Raw genomic sequence first — 25,259 nt, 5'->3', positions numbered from 1 at the left:
AAATATCTAAGCTGGCAAGGAGAGAAGCTGCATCTTCAGTATACTTTCAACTCTTTTTTTGTTGGGTTTTTTGCAAGGACCCGATAAATCTCCACGTTTTTATGTGAACACTGGTGGTTTACTGATGTTCTGAGTCTCAGTGATGAAAAACGCCACCAGAGGGCGTCTACCACTTACCCTCAGTAGCGTTTGTACTGAATGATTATCCGACTTTCGAGCTCAGGAACAACACGTGAACGCACCATTTCAGGGCGCCGACATCTCATTGTCCTGCACTGCGCATGTGCTGCAGCTCGAAGTCGAGAGCTGTGACGTTTCTTTGGAAACCGGGTCCTAGCGGGTGGCGAGCAGCGTGCAGCAATGATGTCAACAACATCGGTCAGTGGGTCAGCCCTTTAATGATAGAAGTGTTTGTAATCGAACCTCATACTAATAGACTGCTAATTTCTACAGGTTTGTTTTACACTTTTACGCTTTAAAAGGATTAATAACTAATGGAAGCTCGGGTTTGCTAGCGCTAGCTAGCCGCGAGAGGACAACGACAGTGTGATGCTGTAGCAAGTGTTTGTAAAGAACACGTACATGTGTCAACATAGGTATATGTGTGTGTGTGTGTGTGTGTGTGTGTTCATTTTATAAAAGGATGAACCTTATTAGCTAACTGTTAGTATTGGTGATGTTATTAGGCGGTGTTTTCTCCTGGGAGTAAAGAGAAGGAGGTTATTCCTTTACGCTAGTAAAGTCATTTTAAGTTTTTGTCATTTTAATTTCGAATGTTAAATGAATATGCTTGGTCACACACATTCCCTGCAGCTGTAACGGAATTAGTTTCGCGTTGTCGTGATCTTGTTTTTTTTTTTTTTTTTAGCTTACATTGATTTGCTTTAAATTGGTGAAATAGCGCCTCTCTAAGAATCAATGCTGGAGCATTCACAGTAATTATATCCTAATATTAATCATTATTGTTGTTATTATTAGTAGTAGTATCAGTATTATTCTGACTTCCGTCTTCTGAACGTGTTTTCAACATAATTGTTCGAAGCAGCAAGATTCACTGAACCCCCAGGACAATACTTGTATACTTTTTTAAGATGATGGCTTTGATGACATCATCACTGACGTCACATAATTGCCTTAGAAGTTTTTGAGGCTAACTGACTTTGAAGCTTAACCAACCAGTATATCAGGAAGCAACATTTCATTTCAGCTATTTCAGAAAAAGCAATCCAGCTTTTTTCAGCTTTGCCTGGAAAAAGCACCTTTCACAGTGCATTTTCTTTTTGGAAATACTTTTTCTATTTATTATGTACTGTGAGTAATGGTATTCTATTTATTGTTATTATTATTATCATGATTTTTATTCTGACTTCCGTACGTTTTTGGATCCCAACTACTTCCGGCTACTTTTAGCTAGTAGCACTGTTCAAACTTCAAAACTTTTAGCTTATAAATGATATAATATAACTTATAAATTAATACATGTCTTCAGCTTTTTAAATATCTTTTTTACTTTTTAAGATTTTTATACTTTTAAAAAGAGATTGCCTTGATAACATCATCACTGCATCTTCTAATTGCCTTTTAAGTTTTTTAAGACTGACTGGCTTTGAAGTTTACCTAACCGGTATATAGGGAAGCAACATTTTGTTTCTATTTCAGCAAAGCAGTATCAAACATGTAGATTAATGAATTGAAAGCATATATATGTTACAAATTGTGCCCATTCCAAATTTAAACCTGTCTTGAGTTCCTCAAACATTTTCCACTGCATACCACAAAATCTTTTTCTAGAGCTCCATAAAGAGGTTTCTGTCCTGTCTTTGTCTTAAGGAATGTGATTAACCATGATTACCACTGAGGCTACAAGAGAGTTCCAGGCCAAAGCGCAAAAATACAAGAAGCAGCTTAAGAGATGCTTATCATCTGCTTTGTCTGCAGACCTTCACAGGTAAGGCTTGCAACAGTATGCAGTGCACTGCAATGGCCCTGGTGAAATGTTGATCATTGATCAACGTCAATTACAAGGAACCACAAGCTGGCATTTCCTCTTTGCAGTGAAAGCAATACAGCCCACTGCAGGTTTTTTTTAAAGACACTTGAATGGTTTGCCCCCATGTAGGTAGACACGTTTCCTTCCAAACGTTGAGCAAAGTTTAACCAACTTTTCAGAAATCCTTCAAAAGAAAGTGCTAAATGCTGCATATTTCCACCCACTGTTCAATTGTGAAAAGAAGGTGTTTAATGCATTAAGATAAACACCTGGTTGTGTAAATTCTCGAACCAGGTGCCATAAAACCATTTGGACAAACTTCTAGGTTCCCCTAGACAGGTGGACTGTGGCGCAGGAAGGTAGAGCGGTTGTCCAAAAATCTCGCAGTTTTTGGTTCAATCCCTGGCTCCTCCGGTCACATGACGAAGTGTCCTTGAGCAAGACACTGAACCCCAACTTAGTTGCTCCCGGTGAGCGTTGGTCAGCTGCATAGCAGCTCCCCCATCAGTGTATGAGTGTGCGTGTGAACGGGTGAATAAGAAGCAGGGTAAAGCGCTTTGAGTGCCAATAGGTAGAAAAGTCCTATATAAGTGCAGAACATTTACCATTTCCCTCCATGAAAAACGAGGAACCCCCAGTTTACACTGAAAAAATGTAAAACTGAAAAAAATAATAAAAATAATTGCATTCCTGGATGGATTTTATTGTGACAGATAGTGACACAGGTTTCACTTCAGTTTGGATCTCTGTAGAAGTTGGCCTTTGCTCTTAGTCTATTCACAATTCTATTCACACGAGGAGTCACATGGTCCTTAAACTTCTTAATAATATTTTCAGCTGTTGTGATACTGAACTGTTTGGAAATGTTTGTTTAAAATTTTCTGTTTTCCAACAACTCTTTCCATTTACTGGACTATGTTCAGTGTGGTGCACACAATGACACCAAACAGCAGTCACCACTTCTCTCAATTTACTGTAAATGGGATGAATGACTGATTGTCAGTTTGAAGGAATCTATGATTCACTCTTTCACTCCTTTGCAACAGTATTAAAATCTATACTGAAGTTCCACAGTTGATAACGTTTATGCACATTAAACTACAGAAAATGTGCCGCGTTTCTGAATAGCATGACAGTTTACTAAATGGTAAAGAGAAAAAAACAGATGAGAACAAATTTGTTTAGTTGTTTGAGTAAAATCCAGTTCATAATAACAAAATACCTTTTATAGAATGTAAAATTAGGTACACATTTGTAACATATTAAAGTATAAAATTGGCTCAGTTTTTGTTTTTTTTAACAGAGATTTGATTCGGTGGAAAATGAAACTTAAAGTTAAAGTGATGACTTGAAGTTTTTAGCAGTTTAGCAGTTCCTTAGATCTGAAATGACGGGGATGTGAGTGCTCTTGTAGCATTTGACTACTTCTCATTAAAGGGTTACAAAAATGGACACCGCACCACCATTTGAACTGATATCAGACTGATTTCTGGGTCACCCAGATCTTTTAAAAAGCTGGGCACACCTGGATTTGGTTATTGAGTCACAATTGTAAAAATAATGCCAACTTTATCCATTTGAAATTAATCCACAACACAAAAGTGAAGAGGTCTGAATGCGCTTTGAATCCACTGTACATTTACATTTTACGAACATTTTGCTAACTTGCGCCATTTATAGCATAGTGTCTTTGTGGGCATAGGTACATTTTTTTCATTAATCAGTTTTTAAAAGTGAATAAACGCTTCATAAAAGTGTCACAATGTCTTCCTGCAGGTTGCTGCAAGATGAGCTGGAAGCTGACATTTCTCTCCATACTGAGTCTGGCTCACTCCGAGCACACAGAGCCATACTGTTGGCCCGAGCTCCTCACGTCCTTCATGGACCGACGCACAAGGATCCTACCATTATTCATCTGCCTGGCTACAAGCTGCCTGAGCTGAAAGATTTCCTCAGGTACGCAGTGGGCTCAAGTGATGCATAGTTACTGTATCAGAAACATCTTTTTTTCTCCTCTCCATGTGTTACAGTTTCAGTATTGCTCTGACAGAGGGCGCCAAGCAACACCCTCTTTAATCTGCAAGGGTTAGTTGGTGTCTTGATGTTTGTTTCAGGGAGTTTACAGATGCTGCATTTTCCAAATAATAGCTATAGTAGATTGCACATCACAGTGTTAGTGTTGAGGCACACAATTATCCCAAATTTTGGTAATATTGATCTTGCATAAGTTTCCAGTGCAGCAATTGTTTTCTCGTCAAGGCTTTGCAGTTTGGTCTCTTTCATCCAACGACTTGTCTCTGTGTCTTATTAGCAATTTATAATTAGAATGAAGTTGTGCTATTTTGGCTACACAACCATGGATTTAAAAATATCTGTTTTCAAGCCCCTTTTAATGCCTGACAACTGCAACATTCTTGTTTTTTTTTTGGCTTTCACACAGATCTTATCACAAATAATTCCATGTTAAATTGTTCACCCTAGCATTTGAATGTGATAGGTAGGACGTTTTTATTACTCACCATTTCTCCTGCAATGCTGGAGAACAGATGCAGCATAGGGTACAGCACAGAACCTGGAGGGGGGACTTGTCTTCTTTATAACCATTATTTATCGGTCTATCGTTTAATCATCTATTGGTATTAAATATGACACTTATAAATGAGAATCCTGGTAGTGACTTTTTGGAATACTTTGTTGTATGTGCAGAGATTTAAAGGCAAATGAAACAATGCAACCTAGATCAGGGTAGTATGAGCAGAAACTGTGGAGGCAGCATTCCTCCAGGTTGTTATTCCAAATGTTTTGATGCCAAAATGATTATGAGGGATATAAATGTAAGTGTTAATGGCTAGGTTCATAGAGGACAGAGTGTTTGTGGTTTAATTAAAAGGACGGACTTTCAACGTTTTAAGTTTGTCTTACGAAAAAATATCCAAATGCCAGTATTTATATTTAAAGTCTTCTAATAATTGCAAAAGTGTTGGAAAGCAAACTCAGTACTTGTTATGTGCAAAAAATACATTTCCAATTTGTCTCACGTTAATACGAATTTCTTTATTTTGAGAGAGACAATGAATAAATTAACATAGATTGTCTAATGTTTGCATTAGCCTTATGAGAACTTTGAGAACAGAATGCTAATATGTTATGGGCAGAACTACCTAGGAGGAAACCTCGGTGGAGGGATTACATCACCCCGCTGACATGGAATAGCTTTGGAATTCTGTAGAAAACTGATGGAAAAAGTGATGGATTTTTACAGTTAAAGGGATTTGGGAGAGGGTTGTTGTGTACTCTATAAATTCTAAGCCCTTTTAGGCCAATTGTAAAACTAAAATTAGATTTGAAATGATGGTTTCTTTGCTGAGGATTTTGCCATTTTAACCGAGGATAACCTCAAAAACGATGCATAGTCCAACTTGTGGTTGCATGAGCCGCTGAAGTCACAGGGCAAGAAATTAAAATATAATTTAAATGAGTACGGAAGGCCCAGGTTTCATTAACCCTAATAGCCCTGCACCTGCATCCCTACAGGCAAGTGTACACAGCAGACGAGACCATGCGTTCGTGTGAAATAATCCCAGGTGTGGAGGGCTCCGTGCCTGAGCAAACTCAGTCTGTTCCTGACCCGGCAGACCTTCAGATCACTACTGACTCAGGTAAACACATCACCATGCTTTCCTGTGGAGAGTTTATTGTAGTTCATGTGGACGTTGTGTCGCCCTCCTCCCTCCCTGTTCTTCACATTATGATATCTCAGCCATAATCCACTTAAGAGCTAATCACATTTGGACCCCTGTCGTGATTACTGCTAATATTAGCCTGTACATGCTATAGATAATTTAGGACCTAGCTCTACAGCTGGGGAGGGGAAAGGGCTCTTGGGGGTTCAGTGTTTTGCCCAGAGACACTTCAACATATAGCCAGGACTGGGGATCAAACCACTGACACTGTGGTCAGTTTCAGTTCTTTACATAGGTGGTTTAAACAGAGATATATCTGCTACTTACACACACATTAATGCACACTTAAAGCCTTTCTCTTCATTAATCTCACTTCTCTGTCCTTTCTCATTGCCAATCTGAATTTCTGTTTAGGTGCTGATGTTCTGGAGCCAGCTTCAGGCCTTGGAGCTGACTTGCTAGATCTGTACCAAAGGGGAGAGCAGTGTGACATTACCATCCAAGTACAAGATCAGGTGTTCTCATGCCACAGGTACAAATATTAAGGGTGGCATTCTAGATGTGTCTTTAGAATCCAAAAACCTGTCTGTTTATTGTTAAGTGTCGTCATAGATGGCAGGTGTGATAAGAGCATGTTCATTTCAGTACATCACAGCCAAATTCACCAGATTCCAAACACCACAAAGATCATGTATCTGTGATGTGGAGTTAGCAGCAGCAGCAGCAGCAGCAGCAGCAGCTACTGGTAACTATGGAGACCCCTTTCTTTTAGCTTGTGCTCAAGGGACCAGTCAGGCAGTGAAAGCTCAACAGAGAGAAGCTAGCCAGTTTTTAGTTGCTTTGCAGCGGCGATCTTTATGACAGCAAACTGTTAGCTGCTGCAGTTCTTACCCAGAGGCTAAACCAGGGCTCCAACCCATAACTTATTGTATTTATTCATCTGTTTGAATTTCATGAAATAATATGACATACATACAAACATGTATATATTGTATAGCATAGGACCAAAAGGCAAGAGGTCAAGACTTTATCCTTTTGAAAGTGTTAAATTCCACAGTTGGGTGCAAAAGTTTGCATCTCCTTATACTGAAATGACAAAAAGATTAAAACAAATATTTTTATTAACATTAATACCAACAATAATCAATCCACATTCAGCTTCTACAAATGTTTTTTGTAGTAGCTAGCTATAGATATATGTATGTATGTATGTGTATATATATGTGTGTGTTTGTATGACACTAATGACAAACTTTTTTAATGATCAGTGAACATTACAAAATATTTTACAGAAATAGAAGATGTTTACAGAGAATTGCTATAAAGATGGTGATACATGCATTGTTAGCTATATATTTTGTGTCATCTGGCCAGTTAACACATATAAATGACATGCATGTGTCCCTGATCCGTCACCATCTTGATTCAATAGGTGATTGAGTCAAAGTAAATTAGTGTGTGTTCACAGTAATGAAGGTCAGCTAGTGTGGCTCACTGATGTGTTTTTGGACAACAATGGAGCTCTGTGGCACAGAGGACTGGAATGTAATAGGCTTTTAGGAAACAAAAGATGCTTGTTAGTCTGTGAAAATGACTGATGGATCTGTTGACTATAGGAATTAAGTCAGTTATTACCTGTAATGCAGCTAATTAACTGCCCTAAATATCTTGGTGGCATACTAGTGACAGTACTATCAAGCCAGGAAAAATAAAAACACAGTCTCCAAAGGCTGCAGAACACACAATATCATTTTCATCCTCCTGCTTGTCACTTCAAAGCCACTTAGGTACGCACAGGGCCACTGTATGACAGGTGAAATATTAAAAGTGTGGGTAGATCTGACACGCAGCTGCCTGCTTTATTGGGTTTCTAGGGCAATCTTGTGTGCACGATCTCAGTACTTCCGAGCCATGCTGAGCGGGAGTTGGATGGAGAGCTCCAGACAGTGCATCATTCTGCATGGGTAAGACTGATGAATCAGCATCATCTAGCAGGAGGTCGCACCTCCAACTCTGGTCTAATGATTCTAAATTTCCCTCTAAATCTAGAAAGCTGAATTAATGCATATACTGCATTCATTTTTCATGCCTTGCAACAGAGGTGACTGCATTTTTCATGCCTTACAACAGAGGTGATTGCACTGAATGAGGTCTCTCTCACAATACAGTCTGCAAGATGGAAACATACACAAAGGCACTCAGTCTTAAATAGCTCACTTTGTTTTGCAGTAGTTTTTGCAGCACTCACTTTGCAGCACTTTGTTTTGCCACTCCCCACTCGTTCAATGGCAAGCTTCCCCCCCGAATAGACGTGTCACTCGCCTCAGTATTACTCATCTGAGGGTAATGGGGGAAGATGGGGAACGGATGCAGTGTTATGCAGGGAAAAAAACCTTTTAAAGTGGCCCCCAGGTTGCTTGAAATGCAGGTTTTGTTTACAGGTATCTCAGTTGTATATCCAACCCTTACAGAAAATTATGTACTATAGAAAATCCTTTTAGACTTACATAGAAAGTATTGAGTTGCGAATGGAATCAATTATGTGTATTTCAACCTGTAAAATTTGACATGTAAGCAAATGATCATGTTAACTCTTTCAGCTTAGGACCAGATGAGATGGAAATCTTGCTACAGTTTATGTATGGGGCCATTGTGGAGCTGCCTTATGGAGCCACTGCCAGGTACATAGTGTGAACAAACAAGGGCTCTAAAATCAGAGCACAGAGTCAGAAAATAAACTGACCTCTATTTGGTGTCTCTTATTCTACAGTCAGGTTTGGTTGGCAGCAGATATGTTGTGTCTAGAGGGGCTACACGACGTGGTGGAGATGGTTCTGACCCGAGACTACTGCCACTTCTTTCCCAAGGTCAGCTACACAGAGGATTAGCTAGTGAATGCCTTAAAGCGATTTTTGTGCCCTTATCTGACATAACACTAAAATTTTGAGTGTTTGGACACAGCTTAATCAGAATCCAGCACGTGTCCTTGAAACGGAATCTAATGCATCCTTTGAAAATAGGGAGCTCTTGATTTGAACACATAATAGGGACTCTAACATGAACGGCCATATTTAGCAACAAATAGTGTTGCACAAATGTAGACTGCAGTTTCATAAGGAATTTGCATCTACAATCTGTTATTTACAGTAACTACTTTTTTTTTCTAAGACAGCGGTTCATTACAATCAGCTCCTAAACTGATCTGCAGTGAGATTTCTTTGAAATTATTACATCTAAATAAGGCAGTAAAGTTGATTTCAAAACATTTAATTTGGCTAACCTTTAACTCCTCATTTAGAATAAACTGAAACTGACTCTAAATATCACTTTCTATCATAATCCTTAGCATTTGTGCAGATTAATATGTTACTTAAGACTGAACAAGTTTATGTAGAGTTTTTTATGTTCTCCCCATGCTAGTACTCAGGTACATTCCTCTCACAATCCAAAGACATGCAAGCTAGGTAACTGGTTACTCTAATCTACCCGTAGGAGTAAATGTAAGTGCGAATGGTTGTCTGTCTATGTCTCTCTGTGTTGTACCCTACCTCTTGGCCAATGACAGCTGGGATAGGCTCCAGTCATGATGGATGGCTGATTTGATAAAAACCACCTGATTATTTCAGAGCATTACTAATGACACGCGATTTGGGATAAAATGGGTTAATTTCAAATTATTGGTAGCATTATATTACAACTAAGAATTTGTAACAATTACTGCTGTTTTCCTTGATTTTACGCTTGTTGATTTTGCACTTGTGTTCCGAGCCTCAATAATGTTGTTGACAATATTTATATATTATAATCTATCTCTGAGGATTTCTGTGGAGCACCATATGTGAATATAGGATTCACCTTTTGTTTTTTTGTTTTTTTACGTTTGCAGCCAACTGATGGAGTTCAGAGAACAGTTCTTGAGTGCCTCTCACTTACACATGCCTTAGGCCTGCAGAACCTCCACGTGCTTTGTGTGAGGTAAGAATCTATAGAAGACTTATATTTTACATTTCTTGGTTGATGTTTATTTTGTCTTTTTTCTTAGAGATACAGTATGTAACATCTTTGAAATGTATTTCAATAGAAATAGGCTCTAAAGTATGGAGCTTTTTGTCAAAGGCTTCTTTGATCCAGATTTGTTGAACATCCTGGCAGCAATGTGGATATGTTAGTGTTTCCCAAAGAACTCGATTATTCTTGCCAGTATAATCAAGCCAGAAGCCAGTGAACTTCCTTGTTTAGGTTTGAGTTTATCAAGTATTTATGCCATATATCCTCAGTGTAAATAGTACAAATTTGGATGCTATTTCTGTGTTCGCCGCCTACTGACTTTAGCACAAATTATTGTCTCACAACTATTGCTTCAAATGGATTACTGAAAGTACTGATTCAGATTTATAAACAGAATGTGAAACTGATGCAAGATCAAGTGGTTTTCTTAGTGAATAGGTTTCACTCTGCTTTTAAGAGTTTTTGGGATCACAGTGAAACTTAGTCCTCTCTGATTGCTCAGAGTTGACAAAGAGTGATACATACACTCCCCTCCAAAAGTATTGGAACATTGAGGCCAATTCCTTTATTTTTGCTGTAGACTGAAAACATCAAAAGTGGTTTGACATCAAAAGTGAAAAATGAGACGAGATCAACATTTCAACTTTTGTTTCCAGGTATTTGCATGTGGATCTGATACACACCTTAAAAGATTTTGTTTCAAGCTACCCATTTTTCCTTTAAGCAAAAGTATTGGAACAGATAGACCTAAAATAAATTAAAGTGAAGGATTTGTTTGCTATAACTGCATTAAGCCTGTGACCAATCGACTCACTTCGCCAAAATATTGCATACTGATGCATATTTTTGTGTTTGTTTTCTAAGCTTTCACTGCAGCCTCTTTTAGTTGTTGCTTGTTTTCTGGGGGTTACTCTCTTCAGTCTATAAAGCAGGTAAACTTCATGCTTTATAGGGTTTAAATGTAAAGCCTTCTACTTCTTTCCCTTGATATCTTGCTGCATAATTAAGGATCTGTCCGTTTGATTTCATATTTCAAACAGTTTTTGAGTTGATTATGCTGCCATCATGTGCTACTAGGGAAATGCTAAATGGCTGCTTATATAGGGCTTATATCCAAAGCACTTCACAGTGTTGCCTCTCAATCAGGGATTCACACAAACACACACCGATGGTGGTGGCTGCCATGCAAGCGGCTCACCTGACCAACCAGGAGCAACTTGGGGTTCAGTGTCTTGCCCAAGGACACTTCCATATGTAGCTGGGACCAGGGATTGAACCACTATCCCTGTGGTCTGCAGACTACAGCCACCCCATCATTACATCATCATCGAACCCGTCCCAGAAAAAGCCATGCAAGCCCTGACATTACCTCTGCTGTGTTTCACAGATGTTTTCAATAATGAGCAGATTCTTTCTTTCTCTAAACTTTAGCCTTTCCACCACTTTGGTAAAGCTTAATCTTTGTCTCATCAGTCCATGAAACTTTTTCTCAGACATTTTGAGGTTCACCTCTTTACTTTTTGGCAAAATCCAGCCTGGGCTTCCTATTCTTCTTGCTAATGAGTGGTTTGCATACTCTGGTGTAGCCATTGTACTTTTGTTCATGTTCCTAAACTGCTATTGATTTCCTTGGTCTCCCTGTTTGACGTCTGTTACTTAGTTCACCAGTGGTTTGTTTCTTCTTCAGGACATTCCAAATGGTTGTACTAGCTATGGCCAATGTTTGTGCAATGGCTCTGATTGACTTTCCATCTTCTCTCGTTTCACAATTTTTGTGGCCACATGTTTTTCACCCATAGACAGCTCTCTGGTTTTCATGTTGATTACACCTCTTCATTATAATACCAATCTGAACAGGCAAAACCCAAATCTGAAACTGAGCATAGATATTCAGTGCTATTTATTGTTTGAATAATCAATGTCATAGCACACACAAGAGCAACAGAATACACCTGTCAGTCACATGTTCCAGTACTTTTGCTCACATGAGAAATGGGTGGGTTCCACCAAAAGGGGCTATCTTCTAAGTTGTGTATCAGATCCAGGTGTAAATGTCTGGATATCAAAGCTGAAATGTTGATCTCTGAGTTTTCAGCACTTTTCTTTCAGTTTATGTGCACACAGAATAATTTTTCCATTTCAGTGCTGCTGTAGCTAATGTTACTATGCGAGCTAACTATGTTCTTGGATGCTGCAGTGAGCAAGCATGAATTGTGTGAATGTAGGTCAGGGGAATAGGTTGGGATGAGCAAGGCTGTGAGCTTGTTCTGATGTGGTTTGTGGGGATGTAGCATTGCCATGTTTCTTCTGAGTCTGATAAATCGAGTGGTGCTGCCTTGTGTTTTACAGACCTTCCCTTACTTTGTTTTACTTCTCCTCACTCTTTAGGTGACCTAGAAAATGTTCTTGTCCACTTTCTTCATGATAGTGGACAAGAACACCTACAACGCTTTATTGAAGACATGAGACAATTCTTTAGCAAACACCCCGTTATTAGAGTTCTGTTAGTGACTGGATCGTTTACCACCAAACTTCACTAATTTCATCCCAGTCGCAGCTTGTGCCAGATGTAATGGAATTCCAACCACGTGTGGCATAATTTAATAATTTTATAAGTATTTCTATGATATTGCATTAATGGGAATGGGACTAATGGACAGACAACCTCAAAGCATAATGCCTGTGGCCAAAGCTATCACCAGTGCAGAGGGATGTTAAACCTTGATAATGCTTTTCTTTCACTTCTGTCACATTAGAGGGTATCAGTACAACACTTGACTGGCAGTAGTTATGAGAGGACGTCGTCCTCTTCTAAAAATGTGCTTCTTTGAATCTTCTCATATCTGTTCCTTGCATTTCATGCTTGAATCAATCGGCATTTTAAAGTAAAGAGAAACACTGGAAAAGCCTCCAGTAATTTGTCCGACGGGTAAAGATAGCTAAATTACTTGCTGTTAATTGAGTTTATGATGTGTATTTTTAGGTGGGTTGCTGAACATTTTGTAAAGACCTGGTGCGAGAGAAACTTTGCCCTTCTGCCTCCTGAATTCCACAGAGCGTGTCTTACTGCTCTAACTGAAACCATGGTGAGTTCCTCCCTGCCAGAGCTGTCAGCTGCAATGTTTTCATGTAATTGCACAAATATCATCATCTCATTCTTTGTTTTTCCACAGGAAGGAAATTCAAACATAATCTAGTTAAATCTGACCCTAATTAAATTTTCGGTTATTAAATAGGCTACTCTAAGAATCTGATGTGGATGCAGACAGATGGGGAATGAGCCACTTGTAATTGATAATTTTGTCTTAGTCTCTGTTTCTTTACTACAAACAAGGTGATGTGTATTCCGTAAGACGAGACAAATGTACTACTGTTCACTCTTGCCAAAGGCTGAGGTTCAGGGCTGGCCAAGAAATGTTACACAACAAGGGAATCCCCTCACTGATCAATAGGTCCTGTGATTCATGAAGAGCAGTGTTCTTTTTAGTTTATTTTTTCTTCTCAGTTAGAGGGAGTTTCTATAGCTGACAGATATTTTCATTCAGACTGTGCAGAATTCAGTAACCATGCTCTGTGGCACTGAGCAGTTGATTGGAAGCCTCCCAGAAGTCAAGTGGGCCCAACGTGTGAAGAATCTTGCCATAGAGTTACAGGAGGAGACCCTGCGTTTCAATGTCCAGCACTTCCCAAGGGTCACACGCTCTCAGGCCTTCCAGGACCTTCGTAGGGTAAGATGGGGAAGCAGCCAGCGCATTCTCCTTTAGCACAGCTTTCTGTGGATTTCTCAATGTCTGACTCTGTTACAGAGGGAGGAGTTCACCAGAGAACCTACAGTGATGAAGAAGTTGTGTTTAGCCGTAAGAGAAAGTGTGACTGTGGACAACTGCTGTGATCATTTTGCCGCTGTGAATTCTCTGTGTAGAGATCACATGGAGGACAGTGCCTTTCTGGAGCAGGGAGCACAAAAGCAAGAGCAGGTGAAATACAGCACATTTTATTATATAATTAAGGCTGAGTAAAAGAAGAAAAAAATAAATAAGTCACTCAATATTGATAGTATGACATAAATTACAGGCAATATTCTAAACTTGAAGATGCTGCCAAACCATTCTGAATTAAGTTTATTACTATTGCTTATCTAACGTCTGCAATTATCCTTCTTATATTGTGGTTTTTGCCTTTGAGGAAGTGGAACACATTTGATGTGTTTCCACCCTTTGTTGCTTCGGGTTTCTACTTGCAAATCACAGATGTTTGACTCTCATCTAATTTGTTGCCAAACCATTTCAAAATGACAGAGGAATACAACTGAGCTTAGAGTTCGTAGGCTCGTGTAAGATGGCCATATTAACAGCATTTATGCATACACTAGATGACACTATATACAGTAGTTAGTGTCACGTTATGACAAATATGAATGATGTATTAGACATGATTCGACAAAACGATATAGCACATCTGTAGCTAGAATACTGTAACAGATTTTAATAAAGAAATCTAATCCTTCCAACTACACATTCAGCTTTAATGCCGTTCATGAATTGCTGAGTTGAGTAGTCGTGGAACATAAGTGTCAAATTTAAGTGTCAAATTTAAGGACAAAAAGGTAGTTGGTGGTCGAGAGTGAAAATGTAAAAAAAAATATCTTTAGAATAATCTCTGTTGTCATTAATATAGTCTTCCGAAACTTTACAGATTTAAAAAATTGAGGCTATATGTTTTCTGTTGTGTGCATTTGTCATCATGTATATGAAATAGGCTTTTCTAAGAGTAACAAAACATTACAAAATGATTAAAAGCATGCCCCCATCCTGTGGGTGAGTCAGGAGCAACATTATCTTTCCTGTTTTACTTCCTAATAGTAGAATGACATCCTTAGTAGGAACAAGTGATGATATCCAGGCTGGAAAAGTACTGAAAGATGGACTGAGGCACTGTTGGTGTTTTCATTGTATTTGTTGATGGCAAAAAAATATTTTGTATGGTAGTATGTTTTTAAATACTACAGATCAAATCGCAAATACACTCCAAGCAATGTTGAAGGATGGTAAAGAGAATTTGAAAATAGTTAAGATATAACATGTTGTGAGAAGACTTCCTGGGAAAAGTGATTGCACAAGTTAAAGCACATAACCCCTGTAATACAGTACAGTATGGCAGAAAGGATTAGTCTGAGACTGTGACATGTGCCAGTGGCCTTGACTAATCTAGCTGTGTATCTGCTGCTGAGGGGTGTGTATGGTTAGTGCAGTGAAGGAGGTAGAGATAGCTCCTCCCTTTCTTCCAGTTCTGTTTTTATGATCGGGCATAGATACAGGAGCATTGGTTTCAGCCGCTGACATCACGTTCGGTAAAGGGAGCTCAAGTGAATTCTGCAACAGAGATGAGGTTGGGGGAGGGACAGAGGAAGGGAGGGGTAATTGTTGCCATGGTGAATGGTTCTTGAAGCAGCTGCTGATTCGCTTGTGCTCTAGCGCACCCCTTTCCATTCTTCTCCTCTCCCTGTCTCTCTGTCTATGTTACCGCCAGCCTTTTAGGCAAGAGATCTATGAGCTACGCCGTCGGCTGTGGACCTTCCTGCTTCAGAGCTTTTACGCGGTTCGCCACACACAGGGATGGGAGACTCTGTCGCCCCAACACAGAGAAAGAATACTTGCAGGTAGGGCAGGGTATCCTTGCTATGAGTTCTCTGTTTTTCATGCACACAGCGTATTCATGTGTGTGCGTGTGTGTGTGTGTGTGTGTTTCCCTCCCTAACCCAGCCTAGTGCCCAAGCCAAAGCTCTGCATCATTAGAGATAAACCAAATCCTCTAAAGGATGTGGTGTTGCCTGACTTAACACTTGCCTTCTAGACAACTGCCTGGCAATTACTAACCCATTTACTGTCTAATTAGTGCTGCACATTACACATTTTTATTTTTCAGCTCTCTCAGGCAGATGTGTATATGCACCATGGTAAATGCACCATGCGCCATGCTTGTTTTTAATGGGTGAGAGGACTGATCCCTGTTTTTGTAGGTCTGCACATGATTATAAACAACTACAAATACAACTAATAAGCTGCTTCCTGACTGTTACGCTGCGATGTGTTGATATGCACTGCCTTAATAATTTATTCAGCGGTTATCAGTGCCTATTACTGGTTGATTTCTGGTTAGTGTGATCAGATTCTAGGCCTTACATGAATCCATAACATGACTCTACATTTAATATTTATTATATACTAAATAAAGATTAATTAGGTGATATGGTATTGCAGTGATATTAGGTATATGTATAGAATTGGCAGTGCTTTTTTTGAAATGAAGCTTATGAGGCTGATTGATCAATTTATTGAGATAATGTTTTCTTGTGGGCAAAGCATTAACACAGGAGGTGGAAATAGGAATTTGTGAAAAGAAAAATATGGCTCCTCTAGCTCTGATAATAAAGTAGCTAAGCAGTGAATGGGGCAGAAATGGTGCAGCTCTCTGGATAACGTGTGTTGCAGGCAAATGCTAAATGACCTAATGTTGATTTAATGTTGCTTTGATCCCGTTTTGACAGGTGCCATTGATAAAGGGGACGGTAGAAGACTTGGTAAAAAGCCAGTATTCACTAGCTCGCAGGTAATACTGTTATTCAACAATTCCTTTGTTTGTTTTTTTTTCTTAATTTAAGAAACAGATTTTGAGGGGTTATCTGCTACTCTGCTTTTTACTTAGCTGATGTTGTGGTATTAGAAATTTGAATATAATATATGCAAGCTTTAGATGATCATCTATCACCAACAGATGTCATATGTTAGTAATCCCCCACCCTCGCAGCAAAGAAATGCAGTATATGACTTGAGCAGGGCACTCTAAACAGATTTATAGCTAAGATAAACCTGGCTGACGTGGCCAGAGTGCATTGCCAGGATGTTAGGTATGAGTGGCTGAGAGCTGTGGAGCTGTTAGAGAACCCACAGGAAGTGTGTTGATAGTCAGAAGAGGCGTCCTTCCTCTTTCCTAAAGATTTTTATGTTAATTCTCGAAACTAGAAAGACTCAATTTAGTGTTGTTGATATCGAAAATTAATTCACAGTTCACAGTTTATTTATCTTATAAAAACTCACTAAATGGAAGGAATTACCTTTGACATCTATTAAAACACTTGAAAGGAAGAATCAGCTGTTAGAAAAAGAAAAAAATGTGCAGTGGTGGGCTTACCACAGACTATATTAGTAAAGTTCTTAAAAGCCTGTGTCATTTTTGCCTAATTATCTTCTGGATGTATGCTGAATGAATATAATTATTTTACTAAACTTTTTGTTCTCAGCAAAGGGCAGTAAAATGCCCTATATCTGCCCCTGAGAGTCCTCCTGTACAAAGGGCCCAGAGGACGTCCAAATACACAAGTTCTCCCTCTTGTATTGCTGTATCAGCCATGAAGTCTGATGGACTAGGAACAGCAAACAAACCAGGGGATGGTCACACATCCAAGGCAAAGAATGTAAAGAAGTCAGGAGATTGGAGTGTAGCAGCAAAAGCAAGGACTGCATCAGCTGGCACACCAGTTGTCAATGGCACTGGAGGTGCAGGGGCCAGGCGGGATGCAGCCAGTGCCAATAGCCCCAGAAGCTCTAATGTGGCTAAAGATCAAGATAAGAAGCCAAACCCAGGTGCAAGGCCTAAAACCTCTCCCCCAAGCTGCACATCTACAAGCCAAACAGCAAACATAAAGGGTCTGAAGAGCACAGCAGGAAAGGCTGACAGCAGTGCTGGCACCACCCAAGTTCAGCCCAGCGCTTCATCAACATCAGGCAGCGCCTCGCCAGAGAACAGTGCCGGCAGCCCCCGCAATGACACCCCCTCCATTCAAGGTTTACACTCTCTGTCAACTTCTTTACCTTTTGTCATTGTGATTGACACTACTTAAAGTGTACAGTAGTACATCACTGTGGTCAAGCAGAGCACTGCTCCAGAGCATAGTACTAAAGCTGAGAAATGAGGGAACCTGCATACTGATTAGTATGATGAATACTGTGCTATAGCCAAGAGGGATGGATTTTTGGAACGCAAAAGAATTGTCATGTGTGACAGTTCTCTTAACAAGTTATCAGGAAGCAAAGTACACGAGGCTGTTCTTGACATCCTGTAGGCATCAAAATAATAGGAGAGCAACAGTGGTCATAGCCCTATGCAAGGGTGACACATACTGTGACTGTTCACTTTAAGCTTTTGTGGTAAGTTTGGTTTCGGGGCAGTTGGAGTAATTCATGGCTACAGTGAGCCCTAAGCTTTGTCCTACTGGTACAGTGTATAGCATGTGCAGCTTTACCCCACCCTGATAGCTAATGTCTTTAATGTAAGCTCAATGTGAAGACAATTTGGTTTATTCTTCAATAAATGAAGAGTCCTATATGTGCTCTCGACTGATTGTTCTCAAAACTGTGCCCTGAATAATATGGTTCATTTTTTTGTATTTTAGGTGCAAAGCCCAAACTCCAGGCTAAGGCAATGAACAAATCACCACTCACAAAACCACCTCAGAAATCAGAAACAACAAAGACCAGCAGGTGAGTTTGACTCTCCAAGTAACAGCATGCTTTCTCACTGCTTCATGTGTCTTTACTGAAATGCTTTGAAAGGCTTTAATTTATGTCCATGCTGACTTCCTCTATCTACAGCACAAGGTCATTTAAAAGATGAAACTCAAATTAAATGTTCAAAAGGTGTCTTTAGAGGGCAATTCAACAATCCAGCAAGCATTTTGAAAAATAAAAAGGATTTTTTTTTTTTTTAGGTTTAACACAGATTAACATAGTTTTATTTACAGCTCCAATTTGCCCTTATGCATATACTCCAACCAGCTGCATTAACCTAGAGGTTTTAATAAATAAAAAAATATTCAGAACTAATAAAAGCTTTAACCATTTCCTGGAAAATATTACCTCGTTTTGAATTTGATGGCATATTTTACCATAATTACCATAATCCCTATTGTTTAAAATACATTGTTTTCTTAGTGCTATACTTTTACTGTCGTACTCCCTGTAAATTGTAAATAACATACTTAATGGCGCATGTAGTGGAGAATCTTTTTGGGCCAATACTTTTTCCTAAGTTTTGGGTTTGTGTATTCCTACTAACTCTGCACGGTGTATCATATTTTGCTGTGTGTGGTCCTGGGTAGCTGCAGACTGCTTAGGCTCACCCTTGTTCTCCATCACATTGTTAAGGCCACAAGTATTAATGTTATGGCTGATTGCTGAGTCTTTGTGTTATGTGTCCTATATAGCCTCAAGTATGAGGGTGCACTGAGAAATGTATTTTAAAATTACAAATTGTTTATATGGATAGTAGGCCTGCAACTCAACTTGAAATTTAGAACATGCTAAAGATATATCAATAGCATAAAGCTGAGTAACCCAAATAGATCATTAAACTCCAAATCCTGAATGTAAAAATAAGACCAGGGTATTGGTATTGAGATGTTGCAGTTCTAGTATCATTTTGTTGTTGTTTTTTAAAACCCCATGTGGCTATCAGGAGGATAAGAGCAGCTGGAGGATGAAAGCAGCTGTGTAGTGTTTTCTGTCCTCAAAGGTGTTAAAAATATCTGTTTCACAATCAGCAACTAAACTTCATCTGTCCAACAAGTTGATATTTCATAAACATCGTAAATCTGAGTTATGTTAGTTAGCCAATATATAGCTGATGCCCGGTTTAACCAGGCAGCTGGCTTCTTTTGTAGAGAAGCAGCTGGTACAGGTAAAGCTGTCTATGCAGTATTCAACGTATTCACACTCCTTTGACCTTGAGCAAGGAGCAGTTCTCAAACTAAAATTATGATCCCCACTCTTTTGTTCCTGAAGTCAGGTTTAGCTTAATGCCACGGAAGAATATCCTTAACAAGGGCACAAGTAACAACTCGAAATTCTTTACAGTACTAATCAGCCTGTCTTTTGCCCTTAACAAAATGGGGGAAAAAACTTTGCTGCCCCCCACTGGTGTTAAATATTGTTTATGATTTACTTTGCTGAAATAAAAAGAACTCTACAATCTCTGGATTGACACTACTTGAGGACCTTGTTGACTGAAGAAGTAGTGACCACACCTTTCCTATATTATACTTTGCCTGAGCTCTTGTCATTAATATTTATATGATGATGTGGGCTGGGGTTATTAATGATTGTGATACTGTGGTAAAACATGATAAATTTTCTGTTTTTTTTTTTTTGTTTGGTTTGTTTTTTAAATTACAGTCCTACCAATAAGTCCAGAGAAAGTGGCAAAATCAAGACTAATGTAGCAGAAAAAGTTTCTACTGGAACGAAAGCAGCAACAGCAGACACCAAAGGAAGAGGCACACCAGACCACCCTGGTACGATTTTCAGAGTCTCCTTAATATATATATATATATATATATATATATATATATATATATATATATATATATTTGTAACCAAGTATTAATGTTCTTTTTCACCTTTGTTAGCCTCCAAACAGGGGTCCTTTGTGAAAAAGCCAGCTTCCCCAAAGAAAGAAGACAGCAAGGATGGGATAAAATCATCAGCACCAAAAAAAGCTGGCAGCGACGCTCCCAAAAAGATGGCAAAACATGTTTCAGGAAGTGGAGTGTCAACGAAAGCTGGTGCTAAACCAATAAAACCTTCTGCCCCCTCTAAGCAGTCTTCAGTAGTGGCTGCCAAGTCTGGACTAAAGCCAAAAAGTACTACTGAATTGTCTACGGAGAAATCCTCACCAAAATGTGGAGGAACTGCCAGAACCTCAGTTCCTATTGCTCCTTTCAAGAAATCAGGAACTAAAGGAAATGGAGCAGTGAATGGTAAAAACTCAGAATGCAAAGCTGAGCTGGTTACAACTGAAAACACTGGTGATGTTGGAGAGCTAAAAGATGGTACTGAGGTAGTATCCTCTGAACAGACCGCAGCACATAGTACACAGCCAGCAGGCGATTTACTTGGCCTTCAACCAGAATCAAGCCCTAAGGAGAGTCTAAAGACTGAAATATGGTCTCAAAGCATTAACGGTGAAGGAAATGATACCAGTGTAACAGCAGCAGCTAACAACACCCCTCATGTGAAATCTGCTAATGCAGATGCTTGCAAACAGACTGAAGGGCATAAATTAAAACCGTCTCCAAGCAGAGTTGCTCCTGCTCACATCAGCGGAGGGCAAGTTCAGGAGATCAGCTCCCCAATTTCTCCAAGAGACCCTGAATGTCCCCTAGACACACCCTGCAGCATGGGAAGCACTGGCACTCCTTTAGAGGACTCATGGAGTGGCATCCACCATCAGGTCAGCCCAGAATCAGAAACTGGTAGCACACACACCACTTCCTCTGATGACATCAAGCCTCGCTCAGAGGACTATGATGCAGGAGGCTCGCAAGATGATGATGGCTCCAATGACCGAGGTGTTTCCAAGTGCGGCACCATGCGCTGCCATGATTTCTTGGGTCGCAGTAGTAGTGACACAAGCACCCCAGAAGAGTTGAAGATGTACGAAGGTGGGGCAGGCTTAAGAGTGGAGGTGCGGCTGCGTGGGAAAGAGGCAGAGACTACCAGTGAGGAGGAGGGACTAAGACGACGTCCTCGTTCATGGTTACAAAGAGATGAAGTTCCAGTGGAGGAGGAGCACTCAGAAGTTGAGGCCAATGTGACTGTAAAAAGTGTCCCCGAGCACCAGCTCTTTTCCTCTGAGGAGGAAGATGAGGATGATGATGAAGAGGAGACAGAAGATGAGAAGTCAGAAGTTGAGGTTATTCCAGGTCAGACTCCACTGCCACCAACTGAGCCTTCATCACACTTTCAGGGGATTGTCAACCTAGCTTTTGACGACGATGGCGTGGACCAGGAGAATGAGCAGCCCGACTACCAGTCAACTTCTAACTTCCGTCGTTCAGTGTTGCTCTCTGTTGACGAGTGTGAGGAGTTGGGGTCAGAAGAAGGTAGCGTCCATACTCCCCCTCAACAGCCCGATAATGCTGTCACACCTTGTGATGTTTTTGAATCTGACTCTACAGCTCCTCAATCCGGTTGTGCCCCTTGTGGTGACCAGCAGAAATACCCGGCTACTGAAAACACAGGCACAAAGCACAAAGCAAATACCAAGGAGCATGAAGAAAAATCCACTGTATTCCAGAAAGATACTCAGGACCCCTTACAGGTAAAGAGTAATCACATCCAAGTTGATGAAGGGAAGTCCAGCGCCCCTCCCTCGGAAGCTGACACTAAAGACCTCCCTCCACAGGAGCGCCCATGCCACCTGGATCTATGGCACATTGACAACGGATACAACGGAGGGCTACTCAAAAATCAAGCCCATTCCTCAGAAAACAAAAAGGCTGATTTACATCTAGACTTAAATGAGCCTCAGCTGACAGGAGACTCTTCTGTGCATGTTCCACAGTCTCCAGCAGGTAATGTATGATATATGGACCCTTCCTAGACCCCAAATCCAAACCCATCTTATCTCCCCAAACTCCATCATTAAAAATGTAGTTTATTCCTACAGGATTCATTCTTCTCTGCTCTCATTCAAAGACCTTAGTTATGCGCAACATATACCTAACCCTCCTTTTATAAAAGGATATTACTCAATACCAATTTAGTAACTATTTACTCTGGACGTACAAGTTCAAATGAAATCAGCAGTCATCATATTTTACTAGCTAAATCTTTGCTCTCATCTTAATCCATTTATTTGCTACATAAATATCATTTTTAATGATGGAGCTTGGTCTTATAAGAGTAAGTAAACTATAAGGTTCAACGTCTAAAGTACCTTTAGTCAGAGGCATGTAAGCTAGTTGACACAGAAAAGGGGACAGCAGTGTATACTGCATCTCACTATGACTGATCATATAATTGTATTTGTCAAAACAAATTTGCCTTGTGACAAGGCCAATGATACATTTATACCAATGCACTTTGATGTACATAAAAAAAAGTTTATTTAATTAGGATTTTTGTTGTTTCTTTTATGCAGTGGAAAAGTCTTTGGCTTTTTTTAAGCCATAGATAATTTGGCATAGTTGTTAGTACTATGTTTAGCACTTTAACATCAATATGTGTTTACATATCAATTAGTTATTTGTTGCTATAATTATTTTTTCCATTAGGCTATTGTTGGAATACATTTATATCCTCTCATAGTGATGCCGATGAATCATATGTTTCTTGAAATTTTGATGATAAACACCAAGTGTTTTTGTCTTAATATGCCACTAGGATTTCTCTTCTTTGTTGCTCCATCCATGTTTTTTCTTTTGCTTTATTTAAAGGCCAAATATATGTAATTTTTTATTTGCTATACCATCGCCACTTTGAAAAATACAAGCTTCTGGGTTTGAAGCCCATGTTCCTTTGTGCTGTGATGCACAAACAGATCTGGACCTTGTTGTGCACAAGGTCACTTGCGGTGGTATGTCATCATAAACTGCCTTTTCACCAAATTAAGTTAAAAATATTTGTTGATTTTAAAATGCTATATGTAGCACTTGTCATGTTTTTGTTCAGGTACATATAAACCAAATAGTTTTTTTTTTTTTTTTTTTTTCCTTTTTTATTCTGGGAGTTTGACAACCTAAAATATCAATCAAGTACTGAAATGTTGGTACACAAATACAACACCAAACTGCCACTGCTTCTTAGAAATGTGTGTTGTACTGGGAAGCTTTTCCCTTTGCATTTCCCTGCTGTTTTTCTATTTAAGAATGTACATGTTTGTTTATTTGTTTCTTGTCTTCCTTATTTTTGCACTGCACATACTATGCATGCTACTGTTAATATTAATTTGTCATTTCCCTATACCATCTATTATTATTTTTTTATGTTCTTTTCATTGACCATTACCTTTTGGCTTACCTGCTAGACTTGTGTCTATAATACGTAGACGTCCACCTTGAAAGAAAACTGTGTTTCTATTTTTTCCCCAAAACTTTGGTTCAGTAGGTTTGTGTAATGTTATTAGCCTGCCCTGTAAAATATGTGATGTGTCTATAGAGCAATTGTCATGGTTCTGCCATGTCTCTCTTTTTTCACTCATATTCAGAAAAAAACCCTGCTGCTGCATTACTCATGGTCTCTCCTGATGGAATAATGTATATTTTGTTTTCAGCAGTCTCTTCATTGCCATAAAATTATTGAAAATAAATAAAAAAGAAAGTCAAAAGAAAGTGGGGATAAGAAACTACTGAGTAAAGCTCTGTTGCTTGCATTTAGGTTTTTGCAGCAGTATTTAAGTGTTCATTAGTTCTGTCCATTCTGAGACCTGAGCACGCGAATCTCAAAACATCACTGCTACTTACTGATAAATTTAACGTTCACTGGTGGTTTGCTTTGTTGAAACAGGTGGATAAAGAGACGCATTCAGAAGAGAATTCCTCTGTGCATTACCTTTAAGGCAACTATCTAGTGACTTTCATATTTTATGAGGGATTTTCAATTAGTGGTACACGTATGATTTTCCATCAGCTGATCATTTTGTGACCAATTCACTGCTGTCCTCATCCAGCATCAACTAGATTGTCCTTTCAAAGGACACAGTTGCATTAAAGGTAAATGTTTTGTTGTAGCAGACAATGACTTTCTCTGAAATGGGGGTAAAAAGAACTGTGGAGGAGTGAATCTGTTTGTCATTTTGCAGTATTGTCAATTATTTTTAGGGGACAATGGTTGTGACAGATTGGAACAAACCTGCAAACATGACCGCCGGCCATCTAAAGCCCTCTCACCCATTTTCGAGACGGATGTGGGCGAAGCCTTTGAGCGCTGCTTGGACAAGGATAGGAATATTAGGCTGCAGACAGAGGACGAAAAGCAAAGCAAGGCCGATGACAAAAGCAATGTGTTTGCTGAGCGTGACTGGAGCCTGCTTAGGCACCTTCTCTCAGACCATGAATCCAACCTGGGTGTCATAAACCCTGTGCCCGAGGAGCTCAACCTGGCTCAGTACCTTATCAAACAGACTCTGTCTCTGTCACGTGACTGCCTGGACACTCAGTCATTTCTGTCCCAAGAAAAGGAAACCTACAAACGCTGGGCAGAGCTCATCTCACCCATGGAAGACTCCTCCACCAGCATCACTGTGACCAGCTTCTCCCCAGAAGATGCTGCATCTCCACAGGGGGAGTGGACCATCGTAGAACTGGAAACACACCACTGATTACACAAAGCAAAGCCTCTCGTATAGCTGATGCAGTCCGTGTGAAGTTTGAATGTCTTTATGTCAACTTTGGTTTAATTTATAGTTTATAAGCAGCCCCTCTCTTTTTCTGGACTGTGGAATCCGGACTTTGCAGCAGTTGTATTCCTCACCGTGCCCTCAGTGTACTGTTGCTTGGCACAAATGGGCTGTTGTGCATGCTGATATTTTTGTATATTTAACTGTTTAATTGATGTTGCTTTAAAAGCTCTATAAAAGAATAAGACAAAAAATACCTTCTATCTCTCAACATAATGAGGTTGACTTACGTTTCTTAAAGGAAAAATAATTGTGGCCCTACTGGCTTGCATTTAGTGTCCTATTAAAAATAAAGGTTTGTGTTAAAGAAAAAAAAAGGCATTCTTCATTCTTCTGTCTAAGAA

The 25,259-nt window shown here is 39.5% G+C and overlaps 1 protein-coding gene across 6 annotated transcripts; it reads left to right on the top strand.

Moving 5' to 3' along the window:
- Positions 1-259: 259 nt before the first annotated feature.
- On the top strand, positions 260-25,229 carry btbd8 (BTB domain containing 8). 6 transcript variants are annotated; one of them, XM_067513390.1, is made up of 19 exons: positions 260-378; positions 1,831-1,948; positions 3,767-3,946; positions 5,525-5,649; positions 6,088-6,205; positions 7,548-7,637; positions 8,274-8,354; positions 8,444-8,540; positions 9,560-9,648; positions 12,665-12,767; positions 13,227-13,409; positions 13,488-13,658; positions 15,211-15,340; positions 16,229-16,290; positions 16,982-17,525; positions 18,134-18,221; positions 19,911-20,029; positions 20,144-22,090; positions 24,338-25,229. In XM_067513390.1, exons 2-19 carry the CDS (start codon positions 1,845-1,847, stop codon positions 24,835-24,837), a joined length of 4,731 nt encoding a protein of 1,576 aa, XP_067369491.1. In that variant the 5' UTR covers positions 260-378; positions 1,831-1,844; the 3' UTR covers positions 24,838-25,229. The 6 variants fall into 6 exon arrangements, with proteins under 6 accessions (XP_067369491.1, XP_067369493.1, XP_067369494.1 ...); XM_067513391.1 differs by having other exon boundaries at positions 343-453; XM_067513392.1 differs by lacking the exon at positions 7,548-7,637.
- Positions 25,230-25,259: the final 30 nt, after the last annotated feature.

The sequence above is a fragment of the Channa argus genome, chromosome 8, assembly GCF_033026475.1.
Source record: "Channa argus isolate prfri chromosome 8, Channa argus male v1.0, whole genome shotgun sequence".
Lineage (NCBI taxonomy): Eukaryota > Metazoa > Chordata > Actinopteri > Anabantiformes > Channidae > Channa > Channa argus.
The sequence above is the reverse complement of the archived record's forward strand: the minus strand, read 5'-3'. Positions and strand labels throughout refer to the sequence as shown.